The sequence below is a fragment of the Anguilla rostrata genome, chromosome 5, assembly GCF_018555375.3.
Source record: "Anguilla rostrata isolate EN2019 chromosome 5, ASM1855537v3, whole genome shotgun sequence".
NCBI lineage: Eukaryota > Metazoa > Chordata > Actinopteri > Anguilliformes > Anguillidae > Anguilla > Anguilla rostrata.
In genome coordinates this window covers 46,221,848-46,246,358 of record NC_057937.1, presented here as the reverse complement: position 1 = coordinate 46,246,358, position 24,511 = coordinate 46,221,848, and the positions used below count along the sequence as shown (strand labels likewise).

Here is a 24,511-nt window from a genome sequence, read left to right as displayed (position 1 = left end):
TAAGTGAACAACATTATGCCAAGATTGGTGACCCCTTTTTTGAAATTCTGGTCACACTTGCTGTAAATGCCTGATTATGCCGTTAGAAGTAGGCAGCTAATATGTTCCTACTTAAGCATGACTCGGCTATTTTGTACCAAGCTGAAAAAAATGTTGAAGGGGCATTATTTGTGGGTGGTCCTTCAGCTTCTCAATCATTTTCTGATTCTGTCAGAAAAAGTGGTTCTGGTCTCTAAAATGGCAAATTATACATGGATTTTTCAGGCCAAAAGGTCAAGGAGCAAATTCATGGAAGCTTGTGATTGGTTCTGCTCCTTTCTGAAACTCTGTTCCGCAAGAACATCAATGAACAATATCTCAGTGGTAGTAAACAGTGTTGTGCAAGTTCACACTTCACCGCAAGAGCAACCGCAAAGTTCAGTTCACACAGATTAAAATTAACTATTTCACGTTCATAGTTCACAATTTTGAATTTTGAACTAAGTTCACAGTCCCAAAAAATGAACTAGTTCACGTTAATTTCTTCCGTTTTAAAAAAAAATTCAATTCTATTCTTTTTCAGTAGAACCTCCTCCTACCCATCCACGCCAAGCCCCCAATCATTGCCACTGCCCACTTCCCAAACTAAATGAATTACTGTATACTACTATAGAATCAAGATTACTTTTAAAAGCCAAGAAAAACAATGTGAGTATATGTTTTACCACTTAAACAATATGTCTTATGCAGAAAGTGAAAAAAAGAGGGGTGCAGTAAAGGTATACTGTAGATGCAACCAAATTATGCAGAAGTTCAAAAACATAAAATAGGTTCATATGCTTCCAAGCGAGCTGGTACAGGCTTCACCACTGGCTTCATTACAGTCGCTAGCTGAAAGATGTGTTATGATCAATCCTATAGTGGGAATTTTGCCGTTTATTGAAGGTGCCGTTGACCGCAATCGAATGCTTTCATTTGTATCGTTCGACTGACAAAGTACCGTTAAAAAGCAAATTTTATTGGTTAGTGCTATTGGCTTATGTTAGCTATATCATATAATCCTCATACGGGGATCAGTAAAGGCGAACAATACACTAGCACTTACTTCTTGTTAGTTTTATCACCACTGTTGTGAAGTGAAATGTGGACAAACTACGTTTTCTATGAGAAATGTTTTATATATATATATATATATATATATATATATATATATATATATTATAGAGAGAGAGAGAGAGACGCTCATGTTCACGTTCATTAGTTGCAAAAGGATACGTTCAGTTCACCGTTCACCAGAAATATGAGCACGTTCAATGAACGCCGCTCTTTTAGCGTATTCATGCACAGCACTGGTAGTAAACATATACCCTACATACCATACAACCTCCCTTACTCTGGAATATATTCATAGGATATTAATATATTTTCTAAATATCACGTTCAACATAATTCTTTTCTGTCCTTTTCATACGGTCAAGTGTCTGCCTAACCATCGTGAATTTGAATAGACTTAACCTTTCTCATCTGGGCAGGGTAATGTGATTCATAGTAAATATTGTTTTTTTTTTATATTTAAAAAAACAGAAAGTAAACAGAAAGCTAATAATAACAAAAACAAGAATCATTGCAAACTCATGACTGTTTAATTGCCATTCATTTTTCCTTTACTAACCGTACAAGCAGGCCCTTAAAGCATGATTTTTTTGATGTTTTTGTTTTTGTCTGTAGCCTCTAATCTTTTTGTTTCTCTGAGTTTCTCTTGCCTTTAACATTACTAGTAACTTAATGTGACATCTTTCCACTTGGCTGAGGGTTAGACTATTTTGGGAGCAGACAGCTCTGTCTTCTTTTAATTCTCCTGAACTGTAATTCATCACATTAATCTGTACCTTCTGCCCTCATTCTTGTTTGTTAAGAAGCAGTCATGTCTATTCCTTGCCCATGGTGATTCCCAATTAAGGAACTCTTGGCGGTTGAGAGAGGCCCTTTGGATATGTGAAACTGGCTTTGCTTGTGGGTAGGGGTTTGTGGTTGTGGTTACTCCTGAGATTGTACCTATGCTGAGTCACATTAGTGTGCCATGAAACACTCAACCAACATACAGTCAGATGTGCATATAAACATTGAAATGTTTGAAATTGAATTGCTCCTCTTCAGATAATTTGATGTTATCAGTATAGGCCATATGTCAAAGCACCAAAGTAACTGAATGTGAGAGGGAGAACAATGTGAACAATTGCTTCCCCCGAGCGCCTTCTAATAGAGCCTTGTCATTATCTTGTTAGCGGGTTACATGACTGTGGACTGTGGTCAGGGATGATATGCGATGGCCTAATATGCTAGGAGGGAAAGTGGTTCATTCGGTTCAGGACCGACAAGAGTGAGAGAGAAATCACGTGTCAAGTAGTGCTTCGGTCTTTTGTTTGTTGTTTTGTTTCTGTTCCACAAGGCTTGCTGGTGAATTGCTGTGGTGACATGTTCCTGCCGGAACTTTTTTTTTGTGGAGAGCAAAGGCAATGGCTTGTGCGCCAGTGTTCTTGAAGAGAAATTGGGGAGTGTCACAGTGTTTACTACAGACGAGCTGCTCAAGTGTGGCTGACAGCATCACTTCCAAACGGTTGAAGAAAAAAGTTTTTTTTTTTGTTTTCTGGTTTTAATTTGTTTACCCTTTAGAAAAAAATAAATAAATAAAAGTCTGGTAGGAGACTTTGTAAAATTGAGGATTATCATGTTGTTCCAAAATCTTCCCTGAGGCTAAGTGTGTTGGAAAAGATTGAACTGTGGTATTTGTAATGGGCTGTGTGAGAAAGAATATGCTGATGGAGAATTACCCCATGTTGGGAGAATGATGAGGAGAAAAACACTTCAGTCCAGTGTACATAAACTATAGAGTGTGTGTGTGTGTGTGTGTGAGAGAGAGAGAGTGTGTGCGTGTGCTTGCATATGTTCACATTTTATGCATTTATGCATTTCATGTAGCCATTTGGTTATATTCTGTTTCATTTTATATTGTTTAACTGGTCATGACTGGATGAAGAATAGAAGCACAAATATTATGCAAAACAGTATGCAAGCTTTAAAGCAAATTTATTGTTTCAGTTCTCTGAAATTTGTGACACAAATGTGTGTGTGTGTGGGTGTGTGTGTATGTGTGTATGTGTGTTTGTGCTTATGTGTATTGTCAGTGTTTGACTTGAGAAGCATGTATAGGTACTGGTATGTGCGGGTAATTGTCTTACCAGAATAAAGAGTGTATGTTGTGCTATCAGTTTTTCTCTGTAAATGTAGGGGTGCATATATGCACAGGTATGTGTTGTAATTTTGTCACCACAAATTTCAGAACACATTTGCATATGTTTTAGTTTTTTGACTGTAATAACGAAAACATGTTCCAACAGGTACTGCATGCAGATGTCAGACTAGAACTACAGCACGTGTAGGTTTATGAGCTGACAGCTTCTGTTGGAGTGGCCTGCGTGCACGTGAGGAACTGCATGCGTGTGTATGGATGTGCTGTCAGTGTTTGACGGAGCTGCGGGGAGCCCCCGGCTGAGACTGTGAGATGGCTGTGCCCCGGCACTGATGCAGCGGGGCATGTTTCTGGGCATGTTGCTCCTCGTGTGTTACACAGGGACAGCTGAGACAGCTCTAAATATAGCCCTAATCAAAAGCGATGTTCGTGCAGCCTGTGGTGTCGGCGCTGAAATGCTCGTCTCCAAGTCGCATTCATTGCTTTGTCACTTCTAATGAAGCTGTAGCATTGCGGAGGGACGACATCGCCTGTCACTTTGCTCACTTCCCTCATTTATAGACTCACTGCCTAGTTACGGCACACACGCACCCCTGCAAATAATTGAAATCTGGAGATGTGTCGATTTAATAAGGTCCGCATGCTGGAGTTTTCTGTAATTAACGAGAAAGCCGTTCTTATGATAGATTAATAGCGCAATGCCGAGTAATGAGCTTTGAAGCATTCCTCATTCTGCTCTCTGCTCCGCGTGTGTATTCACTGTCATTACATGCCGTCCCCGTGGACACGCTGACCCTAAACAACAGACCCTCGCAGCAAGTGGAATGAACGGCGTCGTTTTTTGAATCGTTGATCACGGAGGAGCCGCCACTTCAGATGAACCCGATATAATTGTTTTCGGCTTCGGGTCCGCCAAGGGCGATCCGCGAGGCGCGTGCGCACGGACGGGAACGAGACACAGCCCATCTGTCAGCCGTTCACGCGGGGGATCCGATATGCTCATCATCGGGCCAGTTGCTGCTTGTTGCCTTTGGCCCGTAGAGATAATCTGCTGTCCAAAGCAAGAATGTAATGTGCTGCTATTTTTCCATCAGTTATTGGGTCGACATGGGAACAGTTAATTCACAGCTTTCCTCCAGGAGATCTAGCGCTGCGCTCAAAATGTTACTGAGACACGGATTTCACTGCCTGCTCTGCTTAACGGCGGAATACCGCGGTGAACATTTTGACATCTGCACGAAAAACAATCTGCCTTAACGCATCCCATAAAGGTGCTTGAAAGGACAAACCATTGCATCTTCCTCTGGAAAGTCTGGAAGAAATATCTGACTGTTTAAGTACAGAGACTGCAGTATCAAGCGTTGCTCAGGTCATGATTGCTGTCCTATATTTAGTGGCCTTGCGCTACACTTTGCGTGTCAGAGTGTGTTTCTGTTGGCCCAAGCTCCATCCTGAGCGGTAGCTGCGGCCATTTGGTGCAGAGTAAAAATAAATAAGTTATAGAGAAATAAAAAGAATGCTTTCATCCACCGGGTGAACCAATTTATCCTCGTTACACAGCCCCTTTACTGTCTCGATGTGGTCATCTGTGCCAACAGGGAACAGTGGAGTGTACGAGCGCCGAGTCTCCTGTGAGTCATTAAGCCCAGGTCTGAACCGCGGTGCTTCTGCCGTTTCCTTCCCTATCTGGGTCACTGACTCTGTACCCAACTGCACTGAGGTTGCCTGAATGCAGCATTCAACATTTGTACAAAACTCCTTCCCAGAAAACTTGCTTTGACAATAGCACAGTTTGCTGGTGCCCTGCTGAGCTGTTGAGTGCGTATGTGGTAGATACAGAGATGACCTGGTCTCTCCCTTGCTCACGCGGTCCGATAAGAGACAGTGTGCTGAGTGGAGCATGCACTGTCTTGCAGGGAAGCCGGCCTACCTCCACCTTGGAGAGGAGGTGGACGGGGTGGACATGAGGGCAGAGGTGGCGGTGCTGAACAGGAACATCCTCATTAAAGGGGAGATGCAGTCCGGCTGCTACGGCAACGATGCCTGCAAGTTCTTTGACTTTGATACCTTTGGAGGACACATAAAGGTATGTATCCATCTGGAGGCTTTGAGTTACATGTGTTGACAAAAAAAGTGAAGGTCACTAGTCCTATTTGGAGACTTACGCTAGGCCTGGATTCAACATTTCCCTTTGACTTAAAATAATGTAACTAAATGCAATTGTTTACAGACACTGTTTGACAGGTCCAGCAATTGCCAACAAAAGTTTTGAACTGTATTTGAAAAGAAGAAAATTAACAATTGATTGAGTCAAAGTTAAGGACACATTTTGATTGTCTACTTTCCGTACCCTGCTAATAATTGTCTAGACAGTAGCACTCATTATGTCTGGATACTTTTCCTTAACTTATGCTTTATTGTGGAGTTAAAATGTCATCAAGCCTTCCAAAATGTTTCTAAACATGCAGGATTTAATCAAAATGTGTCCTTGGAGTGTGTCTTTTTTTCAATGCCAACAACTTTTTGTCATAAATTTTGGTGCATGTTGGACTCAGCAACACCTGCATTTAATAGGAAGTCTAAACTAGAGACAAACAGAACCAGGCCACTGTCTGTCAGCAGTAACAAAAATGGATTTTATATTTTCAAAGTTCTGTCCTTATTAACTATTCTTAAAGTTTCTGGAAGTCAATCGGAAGTCAATAAACTTGTCAAATTATATATTGAGTAGAACTGCACATGCTATGTGGGCCACTTGAAATGCTGACAGCCCTGGATGAGTGTCAGCCAAAAACTGAGTAATGATAATGGTTTGAGGAATGTCAATGTTGGAACAAGTAAACAACTTTTACTTTGTGGAAATGTGTCACATTTGTTAATTTTTTATGCACTTTCTGAGTCATAATTCAGAAAGCCCATAAAAAATGTGGCAGGATTTGCAATACTTTTTTTCTGCTTGCATGTTCTGGATATACAGCTGCAGTTCTCTTTACATTTTATATTATTCATAAATTAAGGCACTTTAAAGCCAAGTAAGAGGAAGAATGACAGTAACTATTTTTACCAGTGAAAGTCTTTTATGGGCCATTATTTGTTTATTCAAAATGTCACCCTCAAGGAAACACTTTGGATGAAACTGTATCTATTTATGAATATGCATTCATCCCCATTGCTTCCTGTGAACCTAAATCATAGTGTTGTACATTTAAAAATATTGAAACAATTAGAGGTTTGTAAGATAATGGTCACACTGCATAACCACAAATATGAGCAGCCAAATGCCTATTTGAAAGCAGTCTGCAGTCGATCCTAGGGTGTATCCTGTTCTACGATGTGTTTTCATCTGAATTCTTGATTTCAGCTCTGATGCAGTGCACATATATTTCACATATCTTGACAGGTAAAACCCTAATCTCTGTCCTCCCAGGATCCAAAATGAAATTCAGAAATAAATCTGCCATAACATCTATAAATGTGAAGACGGGTTAGAGAGAACTGTAACCCTGCAGGGGCATGCACACAAACATAGTCTCACGCTCATATTTTGGTCTCTTAACGCTTGCTGTCCTGTCTCCAGGTGGAGCACGGGTTCAAATCTGTTCATCTCCAGGGTTTGGAGCTGACGCATATGGGTCAGCAGTCCATGGGCCACTACCCTGTGCACTTCCATATGAACGGGGATGTGGATGAGAAAGGGGGCTACGACCCCCCCACGTACGTGAAGGAAATGTCTATCCACCACACCTTCTCCCGCTGTGTGACGGTGCATGGATCCAATGGCCTTCTGGTGAGGGGGAGCAGTGGGGTTGTGGGCACAACTGTGGAGAGACTGGGTTTAGAAGGGTAGTCAAGGGGGGTAGGAGATGTGATTGAGGTAGACTGGATTTGTTGAGGCAGATAGAGGACCATTGTATTGCAACTTTTTGCATGTCCAATCACTGCTATCCAAACAGAAATAATATTCTTTGGTTTGCACTATGTCTTGACCGACATGACAGTTTTGGATTCAGAAACAATATTAATTTGTGAGACCTTAATGAAGGCAAAAAATATAAAAAGTACTTAATTGACAAACAAATTCAATTCCGGCTAAGGGACCATATAAAATATGTGAATAGGAAAAGAAAATTTGGCTTTCAAACCATATTATACTACATCAGACTGTAGTTTCACCTGAAATTAAACCATGCTTAATGAATTATGATGCTCAATCTGGCTCCATTGCATAGTGACTTAAATGCATACCATATGGATAGTTAGCTTGGCCTATGAGCAGTCAATAATTACAAGACTAGAGGCTAGACACACCCTGAGTACGTATATTTAGAGTAGACATTACTAGAATTTGGTTAGAGTTGTAATAAATTCTTATCACACATTCAGGTGTGTTCTGTGAGTTATCATGGATTTAAAAAAATAGAACTCTTTAGGATTGGCAGAAGTGGTCTGTTTATATCACATAGATTAGTAACTGCATACAGTAGGAAATATTTTACTTGCAAAATTATACACTGCCTGACACACACTTAAATGAATCACTGCAAATAACAGGCCGATCAATGAGGAAACAGAAGAAATAATTATTGGCATTAACTGGAAATGTTACTGATAGTAATCTGTTTGGTAAAATATTACATTGGTGCGGTCCTAGAGTACCGTGTGCCATTGCAGCATTTTGAACCCCAATGGCCTCTTTATTTCTCCGCATGTTCCAAACACATTACATCTGAGTCAGGCCCACATCGCCAAGGGATAACAGGATATTCAAGTGAAGCACAATTTACAGTGGGGTTCAAAGGCTGCAGTGATTTAATAAAGCCACCTCAGCTGCCATCACGAGATGCAGGATCCTGCCTGCAGCAGTCTGTCTGTGACAAGGCCTGAGGTACAGTATCATTGTTAGTATCCACCGACACAGGGGTTAAAAGTTCACTGAGAGCATGAGTCTTTATCTTTGCCCAGTGAAGGATGTCCCCGTGGCTGTGAAGACGAGCTGGTGCAATATTTGCTATATTGTAGGCATGGTTACACTGATTGAACAAGTGCACAGCCATCTGTCGCCTCTGTGTGGTTAATGAAGTCGGCTGGACAATTTAGGGATCTTCATAAAATTTCCTAAAGGGGTGCTGGAGACAGTGTGAGAGGTTGTTTGATTTCCTCGGAAAAGGCCTGGAAGGAGAGCAGCTGAGAATGGAGATGCCTGTTTTTATTCACTTCAGAGATCATACAAGTGGGCCCCACTGGGGTCGTTCCGGAAAGCTTCATGGCGAATGTGAAAATCTGCCCGTGACCTTACTTGTGCTCTGACTCGCATGGCTTGTAATATTCGTCCCCAGTGATATGATCATCAGGTTTGTTTGTGTGCCAGGTTATGCCTTATCTAAACCAGATCTACTCTCACACTAAACCTGTTCGTGGGGAAGGAGGGCTCTAAAAATACAACCATCTGCACAAACTCGAGCCTCGTTGAATTCCCAGAAAGAGCACTTCAAGTTTTTTTCTGGAAATATCCAGCTGTAGAAATTAATTATGCGTGTGCATCGTAAACTGGGTGTGCTTTCCTGGTAAAAGGTGGTCTGCCAAATAAATAAATGATAAAGTGTAGTTTCCTTTCTGTCGGGATAGATAAAGGGAAAGGCTTGTGCTTGGGTGCGGCATGTCTTTGAAGCTGGCCTCTGTTGATGGCAGGTGAAGGATGTGGTGGGATACCATTCCCTGGGCCACTGCTTCTTCACTGAGGATGGGCCCGAGGAGCGCAACACTTTCGACCACTGCCTTGGGCTGGTGGTGAAGGCGGGCACCCTGCTACCCTCCGACCGGGACAGCAAGATGTGCCGCGACATCACCAACGGCGCCTATCCGGGCTACGTGGCCAACCCCCGACAGGACTGCAGGTGAGAGAGAGAGGCGCTTTGGGCCGCCTTTGACCGACAGTTACGGGCTGTGTGCCTTCTCCGTTTACCCCCATTTCGTTCAGAATAGCATCTGATTATCCAGACTCGAAAACAGCTGTGTTTTGCATACACAAAGTTAGATCAAATCTGCTTCAAGAACTCTTGGACAATGTCTTCTGTGGACACATGGTCAATCGTAGTTTAAGGGGATTAGCTGTAATTACAGTCGGTTTATTGTCTTGATCTTGTTGCTTTTTTATTTGCTTTGAGAAGTTACAGAGCATAAAATTGGTCTTGATATAGATTTAGTCCCCTATTCATTTTAATACCAATTGTGAATTCATCTTCATCAAAACTGATGGCAATGAATGTGATCAAAGAGAGCAATTTTACAAACTACATATTGACTTAAGAACATTAATATAATTACAGCCTAACATATAGCACAGCAAAGCCCAGCAGAGTCGTTTTTTATTCATTTCCCTGGAATTTGTTTTTCACTGTGACTACAAACAGAGTTAATGAAAGTCTGTGTGAAAACTGAGATACTGCTGATGCAGTCATAGATTTTTATTTCCATGGGGATTATTATTATCCATGGGGCATTTAAATCTCATGATTATTTAATTTAAGCATTGCCATAATTATTTTATGCACCTTTCAGATTGCTATAAGGACTAAAAATGATGCTACCTCCTGATTGAGTCTTGGCTATTTTTGGCATTCCTTCTAATTTTATCAAGTCAGTGTTTTATTCAGTACAGTTTTTCAAGAAGTAAAATTACATCATTGAATTTCCATATACACTGAGCTCCATAATGTATGGGACAAAGAGATAATGTATTGTTTTCTTGATTTGGCTCTGTACCAAATTCAGTTATTCTGAATAATTCTGTTCATAGGTCAAATATACGCCAACACAACAGAGATACCCCCCCCCCCCACCACCACCCCAGTCATCATCTGCTTTCCATATTTACTTATGTAATTTGACATATGCTGAGCGAAAAATCAGATTAATATTTGGTAATAACAAAAAGCAAGGTATGTAATTCACAGATAAAAGTAAAGCTTTTTTTTCTTTGGACGTAGCTGCCTCTCCTTTGGGGCCAGCAGTCCGTGAAGTGGAGAGAGATTGTGGTAGGAGCGTGTCTGCCCGTCAGTGACATGCTTCTGATGATTACCGTGCCACTCTGACATTAGCCATTCATTATTGCAAAGCCGCTTATCCTGACATGCAGCGCCACATCTGAAATGAGTTTGTCACTGCCGCACTCTAGCCTAGCGGCTTGCTACAGGATAACAGGAAGTTGGACGTTGTCGTGGCTGCAAGTATTGAGCTTTCAGCATGAAAGATCTTCACACGGGACCCACTAGGGGGCAGTGTAGAGCCTAGAGTGTACTCATCTAGAGCATTGGTTGCCAACCAGCGATACATGTACCCCAGGGGTTACGTGGAAGGGTCCAAAAATTGGGGGGGATATTTACAGAATGTAAATTATTATTTTACGGAATAAAAAACATATGTTTTCTTACCATTGTCTAAATGGCTCAGACCATTTCACAGCACCCAATTGTGTTGTAATTAAATACAAAGTGAAAATAACTGATTTTGGTGTAAAAAAAAATATATATTTCATTTATCTTTCATGCTTTAGCATGCTGTTGAGTTACCTGGCAGTTGTTAGGCCAGTGCAAGTGCTGCAAACAAGCAAGCATTGCATGATTGTCCTGTGGGTTATGGATCAGTGGCTAGAACTAGCAGCTGCTACCATAAGCAGCAGCAGATCAGATACTAACTCGGATGAGCCTGCAGAGAACAATAAAAGGGAGTCCAAGGATCATCAATTTCAGGATCAGCGTGTTCTTGGATTTACCTGCACCTCAACGGACTCGCCTAAGCCTCTGTGTTTCTTTTGTGGCGATGCAGGCTCCTTGCAAATAGTTTGATTAAGCCATCCCACTTACAGTGGCACCTGAGCACTAAGCACCTCTCTTATGTTGTTATGTAAGACTGCTGACGCTTCTCAAGCTATTGATAGTTTTTCAGGCAACACAATTTTGATTGGAAAGCCTGCACTCATGTGTGTACAGATGGGCAGCAGCTATATCATGAGAGTCTGTGAGTTCCTCAGGCACATCAAGCAGATAAGACCCATACATTGAGTGGATGCACTGTATCACTCATTAGGGTGGCACTGGCCAATAAGAGGATTCGCCCCAAGTTATGTAAAGTTGTGAATGATGCAGTTAAAGTGATGAACGTTATCCAGTTCAGGTCTATGAATCACAGACTTCTTAAAGTGTTCTGCAAGACAGAGGGTCAGAGCACCAGCTGCTGTTGCTTCATACTGACTTACACTGGCTCTCCTGTGGTAAAACGCTACAGAGGCTGTTTGAATTGCACGTTGAAGTATGTGCTCTTCTGAAGGAGCACTTGTTACCCCTTACTGCAGTGTTTGAGGACACAGTGTGCGTAGCCTGTCTTGCTTATCTTACTGATAATTTCACCAAATTGAATGACCAGAATCTATCACTACAAATTGAAGACACACATCCTTACCAATATAAATGGTTTCATAAAAAAGATCTAGATCTGGGAAAGGAAATATAAGGATGGGAATGTGAGCTGTTTCTGACTGCTTGATTCCAGTCGTAAAAATGGTATATTAGAAAACACTGAAAACAAACCATCTAAACTGGACTGGGTGTGGAAAGCATTCACCATGACTACAGACTCTGCTAGCAGTATTCCTGCCAGACTGCAGGGGAAGCTTTTGAATGTATTCTCAGAGGACTGAAGATGAGTCACTCAGACCAAGCACTGACATAGCTCTGGTGTGATGTACGAAAGGAATTCCATGATTTGGGGAAATATGCACTTAATAGACTGTTATCCTAGGGAGAGATCTGTTTGTGTGCAGTACCTACAGTCTAAGCTGAATTAGAGAGGTCTGTATGTATACAGTACCTGCAGTCTAAGCTGAATTAGGTCTGTATGTATGCAGTACCTGCAGTCTAAGCTGAATTAGAGAGGTCTGTATGTATGCAGTACCTGCAGTCTAAGCTGAATTAGAGAGGTCTGTATGTATGCAGTACCTGCAGTCTAAGCTGAATTAGAGAGGTCTGTATGTATGCAGTACCTACAGTCTAAGCTGAATTAGAGAGGTCTATGCCTGTAGAGTACCTGCAGTCTAAACTTAATTAGAGAGGTCTGTGCCTGTAGAGTACCTGCAGTCTGTCACTGAATTAGACAGGTCTGTGCCTGTGGAGTACCTGCAGTCTAAACTGAATTAGAGAGGTCTGTATGTATGCAGTACCTACAGTCTAATCTGAATTAGAGAGATTTTTATGTATGCAGTACCTACAGTCTAAGCTGAATTAGAGAGGTCTGTATGTATGCAGTACCTGCAGTCTAAGTTGAATTAGAGAGGTCTGTATGTATGCAGTACCTGCAGTCTAAGCTGAATTAGAGAGGTCTGTGCCTGTAGAGTACCTGCAGTCTGTCACTGTTTTTCCGCAGTGGATGAGCTTTGCTGTGATCAGTCAGGCACAATCTTATGCGTTTTTAATGGTTTACTACAAGTCATTTGGCAAACTGCATTTCATTTACAAGTACAGAAGGCTGTATGTTTCTTCATCCACATCCATTTGGAAAATTAGATATCATTTTGTGCAGTGCAGTTAAAAATGAGAAAAATGGTGAGAGTGTCGGAAGCAGTCCAAAGGAAGGCTGTCTCTCAACCCATATACGAACACCCCCGTGTGTCCAAGGTCTCGATTCCCCTCCATGGCACTTTCTGTACCGGAATCTCATCTCTATCTTTAACCCACTTTGCTTTACCCCCTTCTAAATGAAGTGAAAAAAAAAAATACACATAAGGAGGGCAGCCTCTGTTCTCTTTTTTGAAGATGAGATAGTGAGATGCCAAAATTCTGACGTTTGGTTGTGAGCTTTCGCTATTGGGTCGTGACGTGATATCACACGTTGTGTTTGCAAGTCATCGAACCGTTTCCTTGCAGACATGATTCTAACCAAACATAAAGTATGGTATAGACAGATGGAACACTGTTGAGTTCTCTCACATGGAGATATCAGCTCTGCTGACATGGCATAAAGGCCTCCCATCTGGAGGTGTCCATATGGACCATGTCACGTATATGCACCCCATCAATTATGGTCAAAATCTTCCCTCAAAGGTGTGGATATGGTACAGTCTTATGGTTTCTATGTACTCTCTGTTGCTTCCTATTGTCCTACTATCTCTCCAACAAATGATTATTATATGATCTTTGTCCTGCCTTTTCTATTTCTATTGTTTCAGTTCATTTAATCCATAAATCATATATCTGTATTATTTCATTTTAATGCGGTGCTACAGAGTGATTCATGTTTATTTTCGTACAGAAGTACTTGACAGTAATTGGCCTAAATTAATACCTCTAATTGACTTAAATACTGGTAATGGTGTGCTTTGTTGACTGTACTCCTCAGCTAATGTGATGCCCATTGTTGTGGAACACTTTGCTTGTGAAGTTGCGGTCGCCGAGACAGCATGACGTTTTTGTGTGTCCTGGATGAAATTTGACGTCAGTCTGTGCTTTACCGTACTCCTGGAATAGCCGTCTGCGTGAACATGAGTACGAACGGCAGGGGTGAGGGGAACGAGTCCTAAAATGGCTTTTGTGTCTCTATGCAGTGCCACATCCACCTTCTGGATTGCTAACCCCAATAACAACGTCATCAACTGTGCGGCTGCTGGCTCAGAGGTAAGAGTCTCCTCCTTCACCTGGCAGTGTTCGGGAGACAGTGGGGGCCCGCCGAGGCTCATTAGCGACTCGTTTGACCTGCATAATGGCCTAGAGATGAGAAACCAGATCGAAAGGCTCCGGCGCCTGTCTGTGCCCTCAAATTTTTCTCCCAGAGAAAATTAATAAAAGGGCTTGGCTGGCCATGCAGCTGTCAGAGACCGTCTCAATCCCGCCAGTCCACCATGTGTAAAAGCATCCATAAGCGGGTGAATGGACATAATGAGCCCGGGGTGATCTTATCGCTGTGTGTGTGTCTGCGTGTGCATGCGCGTGTGTGTGTGTTTGTGTGTGTGTGTGTGTGTGTGTGTGTGTGAGGCCAGCATTTGTCCTTAAATTTGACTCTGTGTCTGTGTGTTTGGGCAAATTTTGTTTGTTTTTTTAACATTATTAGTGTCATTAGAGCAGGTGTTTGCTCACTCCCTTGTCTGAATCCCTCCGTGTGGCCTCTGCAGGAGACGGGCTTCTGGTTCATTTTCCACCACATCCCCACCGGGCCCTCTGAGGGTCTTTACCCCGCGGGGCGCACGGAGCACACCCCCATGGGCAAATTCATCAATAACCGCGCCCACTCCAACTTCAGGGTGAGACAGAGGCACTGCATCTCAGCTTCCCAGGGCTACATAACAAGACCAACAGCACAGGCTTTATGATATACACTAGGGACCAACAGCCCGAGGACATGACAAAGTCCTGGTTGTTTTCATTATTCATCAAGGAATAATGCAATTATGATACTCCAGTTACGGTTCTAATTCAAGAACACACTGTTGAGGACAGTTACGAACCAAAATCCAAATCATGCAGCAGTTAATACCATGTGATAATTGAAACGCAGTTTCTCTCGAGTCATCTCTGTCCATAAAACATGAGGCATTTTCTACAGCAGTGCACAACAGCTTGATTCGTGAAAGGCGATAATAAAAGACAGATAAATAATGTGTCCTTGGGTTTGTATACAGGCCATTATGTCGTTGCCTGGGGCGACCAGAGTAGGCAGAGCGGCACAAAACATACATAAGCCAGAAAATGTCTTTGTTGCACCTCTTATTTTGAAATACATTTTCCGAAGAAGGTAATAACATCAAAACATGAGCCTGGCTGTCAAATATCTTAAGTGCGTTGTTACTGCTTTGTCATGCTAATTTCTTGCTTCCTACACCAGGAGATTTCCATATGACCTTTTTTGCTGATGAAATGTTTTAGGCTGGAATGATCCTTGACAACGGAGTGAAAACCACAGAAGCCAATGCCAAGGATAAGAGACCTTTCCTATCCCTTGTGGGTGCCAGGTTAGTATCGAAATCCCCTCTCCTCTTACCTTCATCAGAGCAGCCTTTCCCTGGTACCAGAGTTGAGTGTTACTCAACTCTGGTACCAGAACATGTTTGTGCTTATTAGAATGCATCATTAATTCAAGTCTGGAAAGGTTTATTAAGCAAAGCATGCAGTTTTTAAAAAGGGATATTGCAGTGGAATAAACAATATTTTTTGCAATTTTAATGTGCAAGACATTCCCTAAATCAATGGAAAAAGTTGGAAAGAACACCTTGTTTGATGTATATGGTCATGGAGTATTTAGAGCAATTTCCTTCCTTCATGGAGTTACTGATTTGTTATTTGCAGTTTCCCAATTCCAGTGATCTTCCATGCTTTATTAACAACTCTTGACAATTGTTTTTTTATTTTTTCCTAGGGGCTTGTTAAATCAAGATAGGTCATTAAAATGAGCACAATTCAGTTTAATTGAGCGGTTAATTCTGTTTGAGATCTTTTGTTTGAGTCTTTTGAGTTATATGCTTTGACTCCTTGCAGAAAGAAATGCGCTGCTATCAATGTGTTAGCAGTAATGAAAGGAACTCCTTTAATGTTTTGAATATATTGCACTTACGGTAGAACAGTTGCTTTTTTGTTACTCCCTCAATACTTAAACTGAAAAATTGGGATTAATTTTACTATTCATTTATATGCTTGCTTTATTTATTATTACATATTATCAAAAATGAGTTGATAAAATAAGATGTTCAGATGTGTCACACACAAAGCAGTGTCCAATCAACAGTGAAACCCATATTAATAAGCACTTAGCTGGAGCCTAGGGATGGCCACTATGCTGAGGGCTGCATCAGCCCTGGAAAAGGGGAATGTCACTCTGCGTGTGATGCCAGCATTGCAGAGACTAACATGGCACCATTGGCCATGCACACAACTCCTGGTGTCCTTGTCTTTCCCAAAAGGTATGGCCCACACCAGGATTCCGACCCCTTCAAGCCCAGGGTCCCAGCCCTAATCCACCATTTTGTGGCCTACAAGAACCAGGACCACGGGGCGTGGCTGCGGGGGGGTGATGTGTGGCTCGACGACTGCCAGTGAGTGTGAGCTGTCACAAGGCAATGGGACTCTGCTGTCATCACACCTCTGTCACATGACTATCTCCAATTATCACATGCAACACTTCTTCAGCTTGAAGCTTTTCGCTGTTTTAAAAGGACTGAATCCATTTAAGACAATAAACAATATTGCAGGCTTACTTACTGACTGTCCATTCACGTCTCAGAATGCTCTGTGGTACATTCTGTTTACACTGCGTCGTACTGGTGTAATGAAAACTGTTACAAACTACGGTGCATTTCCATGCATTAACTGTGACCTTTATCGCCTCTCAGATTTGCTGATAACGGAATTGGCCTGACTCTTGCAAGGTAAGCGAACGATACGAGTTCTCATATTACAATAGGAACGGAAGCATTTTTTATTTATAGGACCATCTATAAACTCACATGTTGCGGTTGTGATTGGAAAACGCCTTATATGGAGGTTGCTTGAGATGCACTGGGAAATGAGAGCTTTGAAAAAGTGTGAAAGCAATTTAACTGGGTGGAAGTGGGGAGCACTGGGGATAGCTGTCTGCATGCGGTCCCTCTATCTGACATTTCCTGTGCGCAGTGGGGGGACCTTCCCCGATGATGATGGCTCCCGGCAGGAGGTGAAGAACTCCCTGTTTGTGGGGGAGAGCGAGAACAGGGGGATGCCCATCCCCGACAACCGTATCTGGGGGCCTGGTGGGCCGGACCTCAATGGAAGGACACTTCCCAGAGCAGTGTGAGTGACCAGGTTCAGGGCATCTCTGCCTGGAGGTATTAGAGTAACAAAATAAATCACATCGTCCAACCAATGTCAAAGGGGCGGTTCACCTAAAAATGAAATGAAAGCATGTTTCCACTTAGTAGTATGTGTCAATCCAGATAGTTTTGCTGAAATGAGACTAGTTTTCTAGATATTTGCTGCAGCTCACCCTGATAAAGTGGATGTTGCGGTGAATGTTTGCTGTAGTTGCAATATAGCAACTTGTTAGCATGTTAGCAATTTGCTTTGTTAGAACAGCTTTGAAATTCATGGTTGAAACCAAAAAAAACTCGTCACACTTCAGCGAAACTATTTGTATGGACAGCTACTACCCCAGGAAAGTGGAAACATACTGTACCTTTATTTCATCTTTTGGTGAACTGGCCCTTTAACATCTGCCTGCCAAATAATATATCTGGATACTGTATTATTCACAACAGTGATCCTCAGTCCTTTTCCATTGTGCCCTGCAGGAATTTTCCAATCCGAGGCATGCAGATCTACGACGGACCCATAAATGTCCAGAACTGTACTTTCCGTAAATACATCGCGCTCGACGGACGCCACACAAGCGCCTTCGGTTTCCGGCTCAACAACTCCTGGCAGAGCTGTCCCAACAACAATGTCACCGACATCACCTTCGACAACGTTCCTGTAAGCTGATCCAGTGTCCAGTTCGATCCCCTCCTCATGATCTCCTGCTGATTTAGCCAAACTTTAAATAGAATTACAATGTGTATTTCAAGGTGGTTTCATAAAATTCTGCTTCCCATTTTCAAGTATTTTTTAAGCAGAGAAATTACTTATATGAATTATAGGGTTATTTTTTGTTGAAAATGTGTTTTTGATATTTGATTTATTTATTATGATTCGAATGGGTAATGCTTGAAATGCATGAGACTTGGATATGTATGAGACAAGCAATACTGTGATGTGGGATTTTAAAATTGTGAAAAATTCTGAAACTTAATATTGCTTCTGCATATAAAACTGCTATAAACGTGAGCTATGAAAATACTTCACGCTATATATTTTAAATGTTCTTTACACTGTTGTAATTTACTCTATAGTAGGCAGCTTTCTTAGGTTAAAGCAGTATTTTATTAGTGGAGGCAGATGTTAGATGATAAATTCTCTTGAATCAGCTGTCATGCCGCTTGCTGTGAGGAAAGAGTCTAGTGCTAGTGTATAAACTGTCCCCTGTAATCAGGCGGCCGTGCGCTCCCACACTGTGCTGCTGGGAGGAGGCTGACAGGGGCGACACCCTCGTTAAGGCGGTCCCCTCCCCTTCCCTCGAAACCAATTAGATCACTTCCCGGGTGTTCTTCGGGGAGCCGGGCCCTTGGTTCAACAAGATGCAGATGGACGGGGACAAGACCACGGTTTTCCACGACATGGACGGCTCGGTCAGCGAGTACCCTGGGGCCTACCTGGTGAAGGAGGACAACTGGCTGCTGCGGCACCCGGACTGCATCGACGTGCCCGACTGGCGGGCGGCCATCTGCAGCGGACACTACGCCCAGGTCCGAGGCGCCGCCGTCACTATGGTTTCCATTCCTGTCCACAGTGCTCTGTATCTGAACTTGTTTTCCCCCTTTCCCCCATTTATATCTATATTTATGTATATCCATCTGTCTGTCTGCTATCTAGAGTATGTGTGAATCACTGAGTTTGAACTTTAAATATTCCTGCAGGCAAACATCTGACTGCTGAGTCAGAGCTCTATTTCTGTGCTGTTATGTCATAGATATACGTTCAGATACGTAACCCGGCCGACCTGGATATGAAGATTGTGAAGGACGAGTACCCGGAGCACCCGCTGACTCTGGAAGGGGCTCTAGGGAAGAGGAATCACTACCAGCAGTTCCAGCCAGTGGTGACCCTTTCCAAGGGCTACACCATTCACTGGGACCGGGCCGCCCCAGCTGAGGTCACCGTGTGGCTCATCAACTTCAACAGGTCAGTCTGCACTGTGGAAAAAAAACTGTCTAAACTCCTCTTTTCAAACGTGTGCCCACCACAAGTTTCTATGATTCTATGTAGTACGTGGTTGATGCATCACCCACAAATGGCCTCTGTCATTGTTTTCAGTGTTATTTCTGTCATTCTGGGTACCCAAAGGTTTTTCTCCTGTAAGAATCAAGAGAGTTAAAACATGCAGTGCCCAAATGTGGCTTGATATTTTCTGGTCCCAACAACCAGTAAAACTCCTGAGACATGCTGTACATACTCCTGATGCTGGACGGTTGGAGAGGAACAGGCTTTTAGACTTGGTTTACAATGCCTTTCTACTGCATATTATTGACAACTTGTAATTCAAAGAATCAAAAATCTCAAAAAATGAAAGGCATGTGTGATTTTATGTTTTTTGTAATGGGATTCTTTACTTGTGTTCTGGCGCCACCTACTGTTCACTGCAGTAACCAGTATGTCAGTCATTTAAGCTGTCCTTTCACCTCAGTTACTTTCTTTCATTAACCATCATTGCTGTCTGTTACTGTGCAGGAATGACTGGATAAACGTGGGGTTCTGCTATCCTAAAGGGACGACTTTTAACATCATCTCGGACATTCACAACCGTCTCACCAAGCAGACCAGAAAGACAGGGGTGTTCCTCAGGACCCACCAGAGGGAGAAGATGGAGCACAGCCACCTTTCAAGGGGCTATTACTACTGGGAGGAAGAGACCAGGTACGGGCCCTGCATTCTCGTTAGTGGAAGAAGGCAATGTACCACAACAGCAGCTCAGAACCGTACAGTGCACAGCGATGAAATATGAAGCAGCCAGGGCTCATTTGGCTTGCTGATCACTCACACTGAAGCGCAGAAGAATGAGAATTATGACTGCAAACTCCACGGGCTGTCTTAGGCTTATTAGTTCTGGACTGGTTCTCCTGCTGATGCATTAGTTCCGCTACTATCAGCTAAAAGGGAACTGAACAAAAATAGCTTTATTCTCTTTGGACACAGAATAATAGCATGTAGAGAATATTCACAACTTCATGTATCTTTCTTCAAAATGCATCATTCTTCTCCTCCCAGGCATTGTTCCATGAACTGTTTTTAATGGGAACTGGATGAAATCTCTTGCATACTAATTGTCTTTGTATACATGCGATGCATATTTGATGGTTTCAGTTGTGTTTAAGTCTATATTTTGTATAGATTTTGTGACATATTTGTATTGCTATTGAGGGATGCTTGCTAAATGATTCATTTCATTTCATTTATTACAGTTTTGGGTGAGAATCTTTTAAATGACTTTCCTGGGTAGGCTGTGCTAGGTTTGACTTGGACTTCTCCTCCGTTCCTCTAGACTCCTGTTCCTGAAAGTGAGAGCATACAATGAGAAGGAGGGCTTTGCCTTCTGTTCAGCGAAGGGATGCGAAAGAATTAAAATTAAAGCCACAATTCCAAAGGGGAGTGGCCCCAGCGACTGCATGGCAGAGGCCTACCCCAGATACACCGAGATGCCTGTTGTGGACGTACCCATGCCCAAGAAGTTGCCCACCACCAAGCTGGTAAAATGCCATGGCGTTAACTACAGTCTATCCTTATTTTTAATCTCAGGAAAATTAATCATTCTGTCACCAGCAGAGGATATACAGATTAAATTACTAAATTATTCTCTTGTGTTGAACACATCAGAGAGTAAAGAAATGCTAAAAATAAAAAAAAACATTCTGTTTAAAGGCTGTTTATAAGAAAATCAATAAAAACAGTCAGTGCCATGAAAATGAGTGAACCACTCAAGAAGCATTTATATTACGAATTCCATGAGCTAAACATCTGTTGTGACTGAACAGAAAAGTCGCTTGATATGTTTGGCTGTGGAATTACCCCATGTTAATCATCACTTGTAAATTCATCATTAGATGTGTTCTACTGGTTTACCTCTTCTCTGTCTCACAGCAATGGAATGCTCTGCCTAATACTGTAAGGGTGGCACTAAGATTTATTTGCCATGCTGAGCTGTATTAAATTATAAGGCCCATAAATGTCCTTGTGCCCAACAGAGCACAACAGAGCACTTCCTGGAGATCAAACTGGAGTCATACAATACTCGTTTCTTCCACATCAAGGATGACTTTGCATATGCAGAGGTATGGTACATGTTGCCCCTGGTTAATAATTTCCATGAAACAGTATTATTAGCACTATAAATATTTACTCTTCTGTCACCGCACTAGCCTCTGTTGACCTTGGCTGCACCAGCTGCACCCACAGCTATTGATCTGGTGCAAGGGCGACTGTCACTGTCACTGACAGTAAAAAAAAAAAAAAAAATTTTTAAAACAGCCACGTTCATCAGTTGTGTGTGTTTACAGGTCAATGGAAAGAAGATCTACCAGGCCGATGATGGAGTGCAGCTGACCGTCATCGACGGCCACTGTGGCAAGGTGCTGGACAGCAAGAGCTTCCGGAACTCCATTCTGCTGGGTATTCCGGCACAGATGGAGAGCTACATCGCCAGCCTACAGGACGAGTGAGCCCTACTCCCTGAGTTTCTTTATGATAACATACCCTGTGGTCATCTATCACAGAGACATTTTTAACAATGTAATAACAAATTATTGTTATTTTAGTTCTTCTTTTTCTTCTTCTTCTTCTTCTTCTTCTTCTTCTTCTTCTTCTTCTTCTTCTTTTTTCTTCTTCTTCTTCTTCTTCTTCTTCTTCTTCTTCTTCTTCTTCTTCTTCTTCTTCTTCTTCTTCTTCGTAGTCGTATCGTAGTCGTAGTCGTAGTCAGTCTGTCGTAGTCGTAGTCGTAGTCGTAGTCGTAGTCGTAGTCGTAGTCGTAGTCGTAGTCGTAGTCGTAGTCGTAGTCGTAGTCGTAGTCGTAGTAGAAGTAGTAGTAGTAGTAGTAGTAGTAGAAGTAGAAGTAGTTGTAGAAGAAGAAGAAGAATTTTTTTAAGATATTGATGTTGCAGCTGGTACATCTCTTTTTTCTAATGTTGCCCCTCTGAATCCAGATCCATAGTGCTAATCACATCCAAAGGACGCCTTGTCACCAGAGGACCTTGGACAAAGATGCTTGAACTACTTGGAGCAGACAAGATAGTGAAATTGAAAGGTGATTTTCTTTCGTGTTGGCACTTCAATTTCAGCACCCTGGGGAGAAATGCCAGTGGAGGCAACAAGATTGTACACACCTTTTGACATCTCCTTATGTTGACTCCTAGAAATCAACACTCATGGTCGCCAAAATAATAGTTTGCGGTGCGTTTGTTTGCAATTGGCATAGCAATTTGTGTAGAAAACAGACACAAAGCTGCAGTTCAAATACATAGCTGAGTGATGTGATGCCACACCTACAGCTCTCACATTTCCTTCCCCTATTGTTTGCGCTGGGCTGTACTTAGAAAACACACTTTATTTAGTATTTTGTAAATATTTTAGTAATCATTTCTCTTCGTATTCATTTTTGGTCTAATGGGTAGAAAATATTTGCAAATTGCGCTCAAGTTGAGTGAAGTCGTGTGAATGGAATTCATAGAATACAGCAGGGGGTGCTGGTGGGTGCATTGGGTGAGTTCCGCAGTCAGTTTCATAATGATTCAAAACATTGTATCCTTTCCCTTGAGGAAAGAAATTTCAAAGCTTTCTGTAATTATATTCTGAATGTTGACCTTTGTTTACTGAGGTCTGCTAATTCAGTCTGCATAATGAGTTTTACATAGACTTTTTCTCTCATGCAAAATAATAAAGCCCAGATTTAGCATAATTTTATTTTTCTCATTTCCCTCAAAAGCATATGATGCCATTAGTACCCACCATGAGTACCACGCGCAGCCTTGTCTGTGCTAAAAGCAAATCCCACACATATGCAGTGAAGGCTCTCCATTTATTCCAAGGTAGCAGGGTTCTTTATTTCACCACTTCCAAATTCTTCTGTCACATCCATTGTCACATCCACAGGTTTTTGCCTTATCTAATCCCACCAATACCTGATTTAAATATAATTTCCACTAGTTATATCAAGTCCAGTGTTTAATAACAACTTTTACAAATTTCAGAATGATAGCTAATATTCTAGACATACCCCTTCACTATCATCCAAGACAGAAACATTCTAATACTATTAGTATAATACTACACACTCAGCCTTAAATCTTTTTTAAATTTTGTTCAAGCAATCATATAAACCACAAAGGACAATCTGTTGTCAGCATTCCATTCTTGAATTATTGTACATTCAGGAGCACACTTTACTGTAACTCCCTACAGAGTGCGAAACAATGCACGCCTTTTGGATTGAATTGCAAAATGGTGCAAATGGACCCTGTAAGCGCACGTAGCCAATGATTTGTCTTTGCTGCCTTTTCAGATAAACTGACGTTTGTCGGCTTCAAAGGGAGCTTCCGTCCTGATTGGGTTAAGTTAGTGACGGATGAGGACAAGTCCAAAATTCACCAAGTCCTGCCCATCCCCGTGGTGAAGAAGATGAAACTATGAGGACGGGACATGAGGAGAGGAGAGGGGACGTTCCCACTGTCACCACTGCCCAAAAGGATCATGTGAGACTCGTGGATGACTCACAGAAACGGACTACAGAATCTGTGAAAATCAAAAGCATGTGTTAGCGCCACCTAGCTACCTTCCCAGTTGGTCTCGATGTATGTGAAAAATGTGGATGTGTGATTCGATTGTATTGTTCGTTGGCTATACTTGACTCTACCGAAAAGAAAAAAGACAACATTCCTCATTTTTGTCCTGTTCAGTGGTGTTGACATCTCTCATTCCAGAAGAAATTTATCCTATGCTGTGAGAGTTTCTTATGTAATATTGTGATGCTTTTTCATATATTTGTTTCATATCAGAATTTGTGGTCCATTTGTTAGTGTTGTAGATGTACCAGCAAGAAATTTAAAACTATAATCTGTCTTAACTGTAAAGGCCATTTACATCAAAAATGTCTCTCAAATCAATTTGAACAGACTGTCTGATATCTAAATACAAGTTACTGGAGATGACTGACTTGGTTCGGATTTCCATTAATAATGCATTGGCTAATATTTTCGATGTGGCAAGAAACAGGATACTGGTTTCCCTTTGCCGAAATAGCTGGTCTTTTTTCGGAGATTGTAGCTGTTAGTGTTTTGTATGTTAAGTGTGTTTCTAAAATACATCAAGATTGATAACAGAGATATATTTTATACTTATTTATTGTACAGGCACAATTGAACAAATTTAGAAGGGACATCTTTTGAGTTGTAATGTATTTGCTGTAATTCTGTCCTATCTGTAAAAACTGATGCAAGCATTTAAAAATGTACAACCACAAACTGTGTAATTCCTACAGTAGTATGCATTATCAAAAGTTGTTTTAGCAGTACATGGAATGGAATGGGTGTAAAATAAACATGACTTGGTCATGAATATACTCATGGCCCCTTGCTTTGGATTAGATCAAAAGACTTTTGTACAAAAAACAATAAATGAAAAATTAAACCTA

General features: G+C 41.8%; 1 protein-coding gene across 3 annotated transcripts in view; it reads left to right on the top strand.

Moving 5' to 3' along the window:
• The window catches only part of cemip (cell migration inducing hyaluronidase 1), a 66,232-nt gene extending 41,721 nt beyond the window's left edge, over nucleotides 1-24,511 (top strand). For all 3 annotated transcript variants that reach the window (XM_064336602.1, XM_064336604.1, XM_064336603.1), the window contains 18 exons: nucleotides 5,146-5,315; nucleotides 6,807-7,016; nucleotides 8,918-9,123; nucleotides 13,824-13,893; nucleotides 14,388-14,516; nucleotides 15,139-15,224; nucleotides 16,170-16,301; nucleotides 16,599-16,634; nucleotides 16,879-17,034; nucleotides 17,532-17,712; nucleotides 18,366-18,581; nucleotides 18,806-19,017; nucleotides 19,564-19,749; nucleotides 20,375-20,579; nucleotides 21,075-21,161; nucleotides 21,387-21,544; nucleotides 22,029-22,129; nucleotides 23,384-24,511. In XM_064336602.1, the coding sequence (XP_064192672.1) occupies nucleotides 5,146-5,315; nucleotides 6,807-7,016; nucleotides 8,918-9,123; nucleotides 13,824-13,893; nucleotides 14,388-14,516; nucleotides 15,139-15,224; nucleotides 16,170-16,301; nucleotides 16,599-16,634; nucleotides 16,879-17,034; nucleotides 17,532-17,712; nucleotides 18,366-18,581; nucleotides 18,806-19,017; nucleotides 19,564-19,749; nucleotides 20,375-20,579; nucleotides 21,075-21,161; nucleotides 21,387-21,544; nucleotides 22,029-22,129; nucleotides 23,384-23,511 (2,669 nt within the window). In that variant the 3' untranslated portion in view covers nucleotides 23,512-24,511. The remainder of the gene's footprint in view (nucleotides 1-5,145; nucleotides 5,316-6,806; nucleotides 7,017-8,917; nucleotides 9,124-13,823; nucleotides 13,894-14,387; nucleotides 14,517-15,138; nucleotides 15,225-16,169; nucleotides 16,302-16,598; nucleotides 16,635-16,878; nucleotides 17,035-17,531; nucleotides 17,713-18,365; nucleotides 18,582-18,805; nucleotides 19,018-19,563; nucleotides 19,750-20,374; nucleotides 20,580-21,074; nucleotides 21,162-21,386; nucleotides 21,545-22,028; nucleotides 22,130-23,383) is intronic.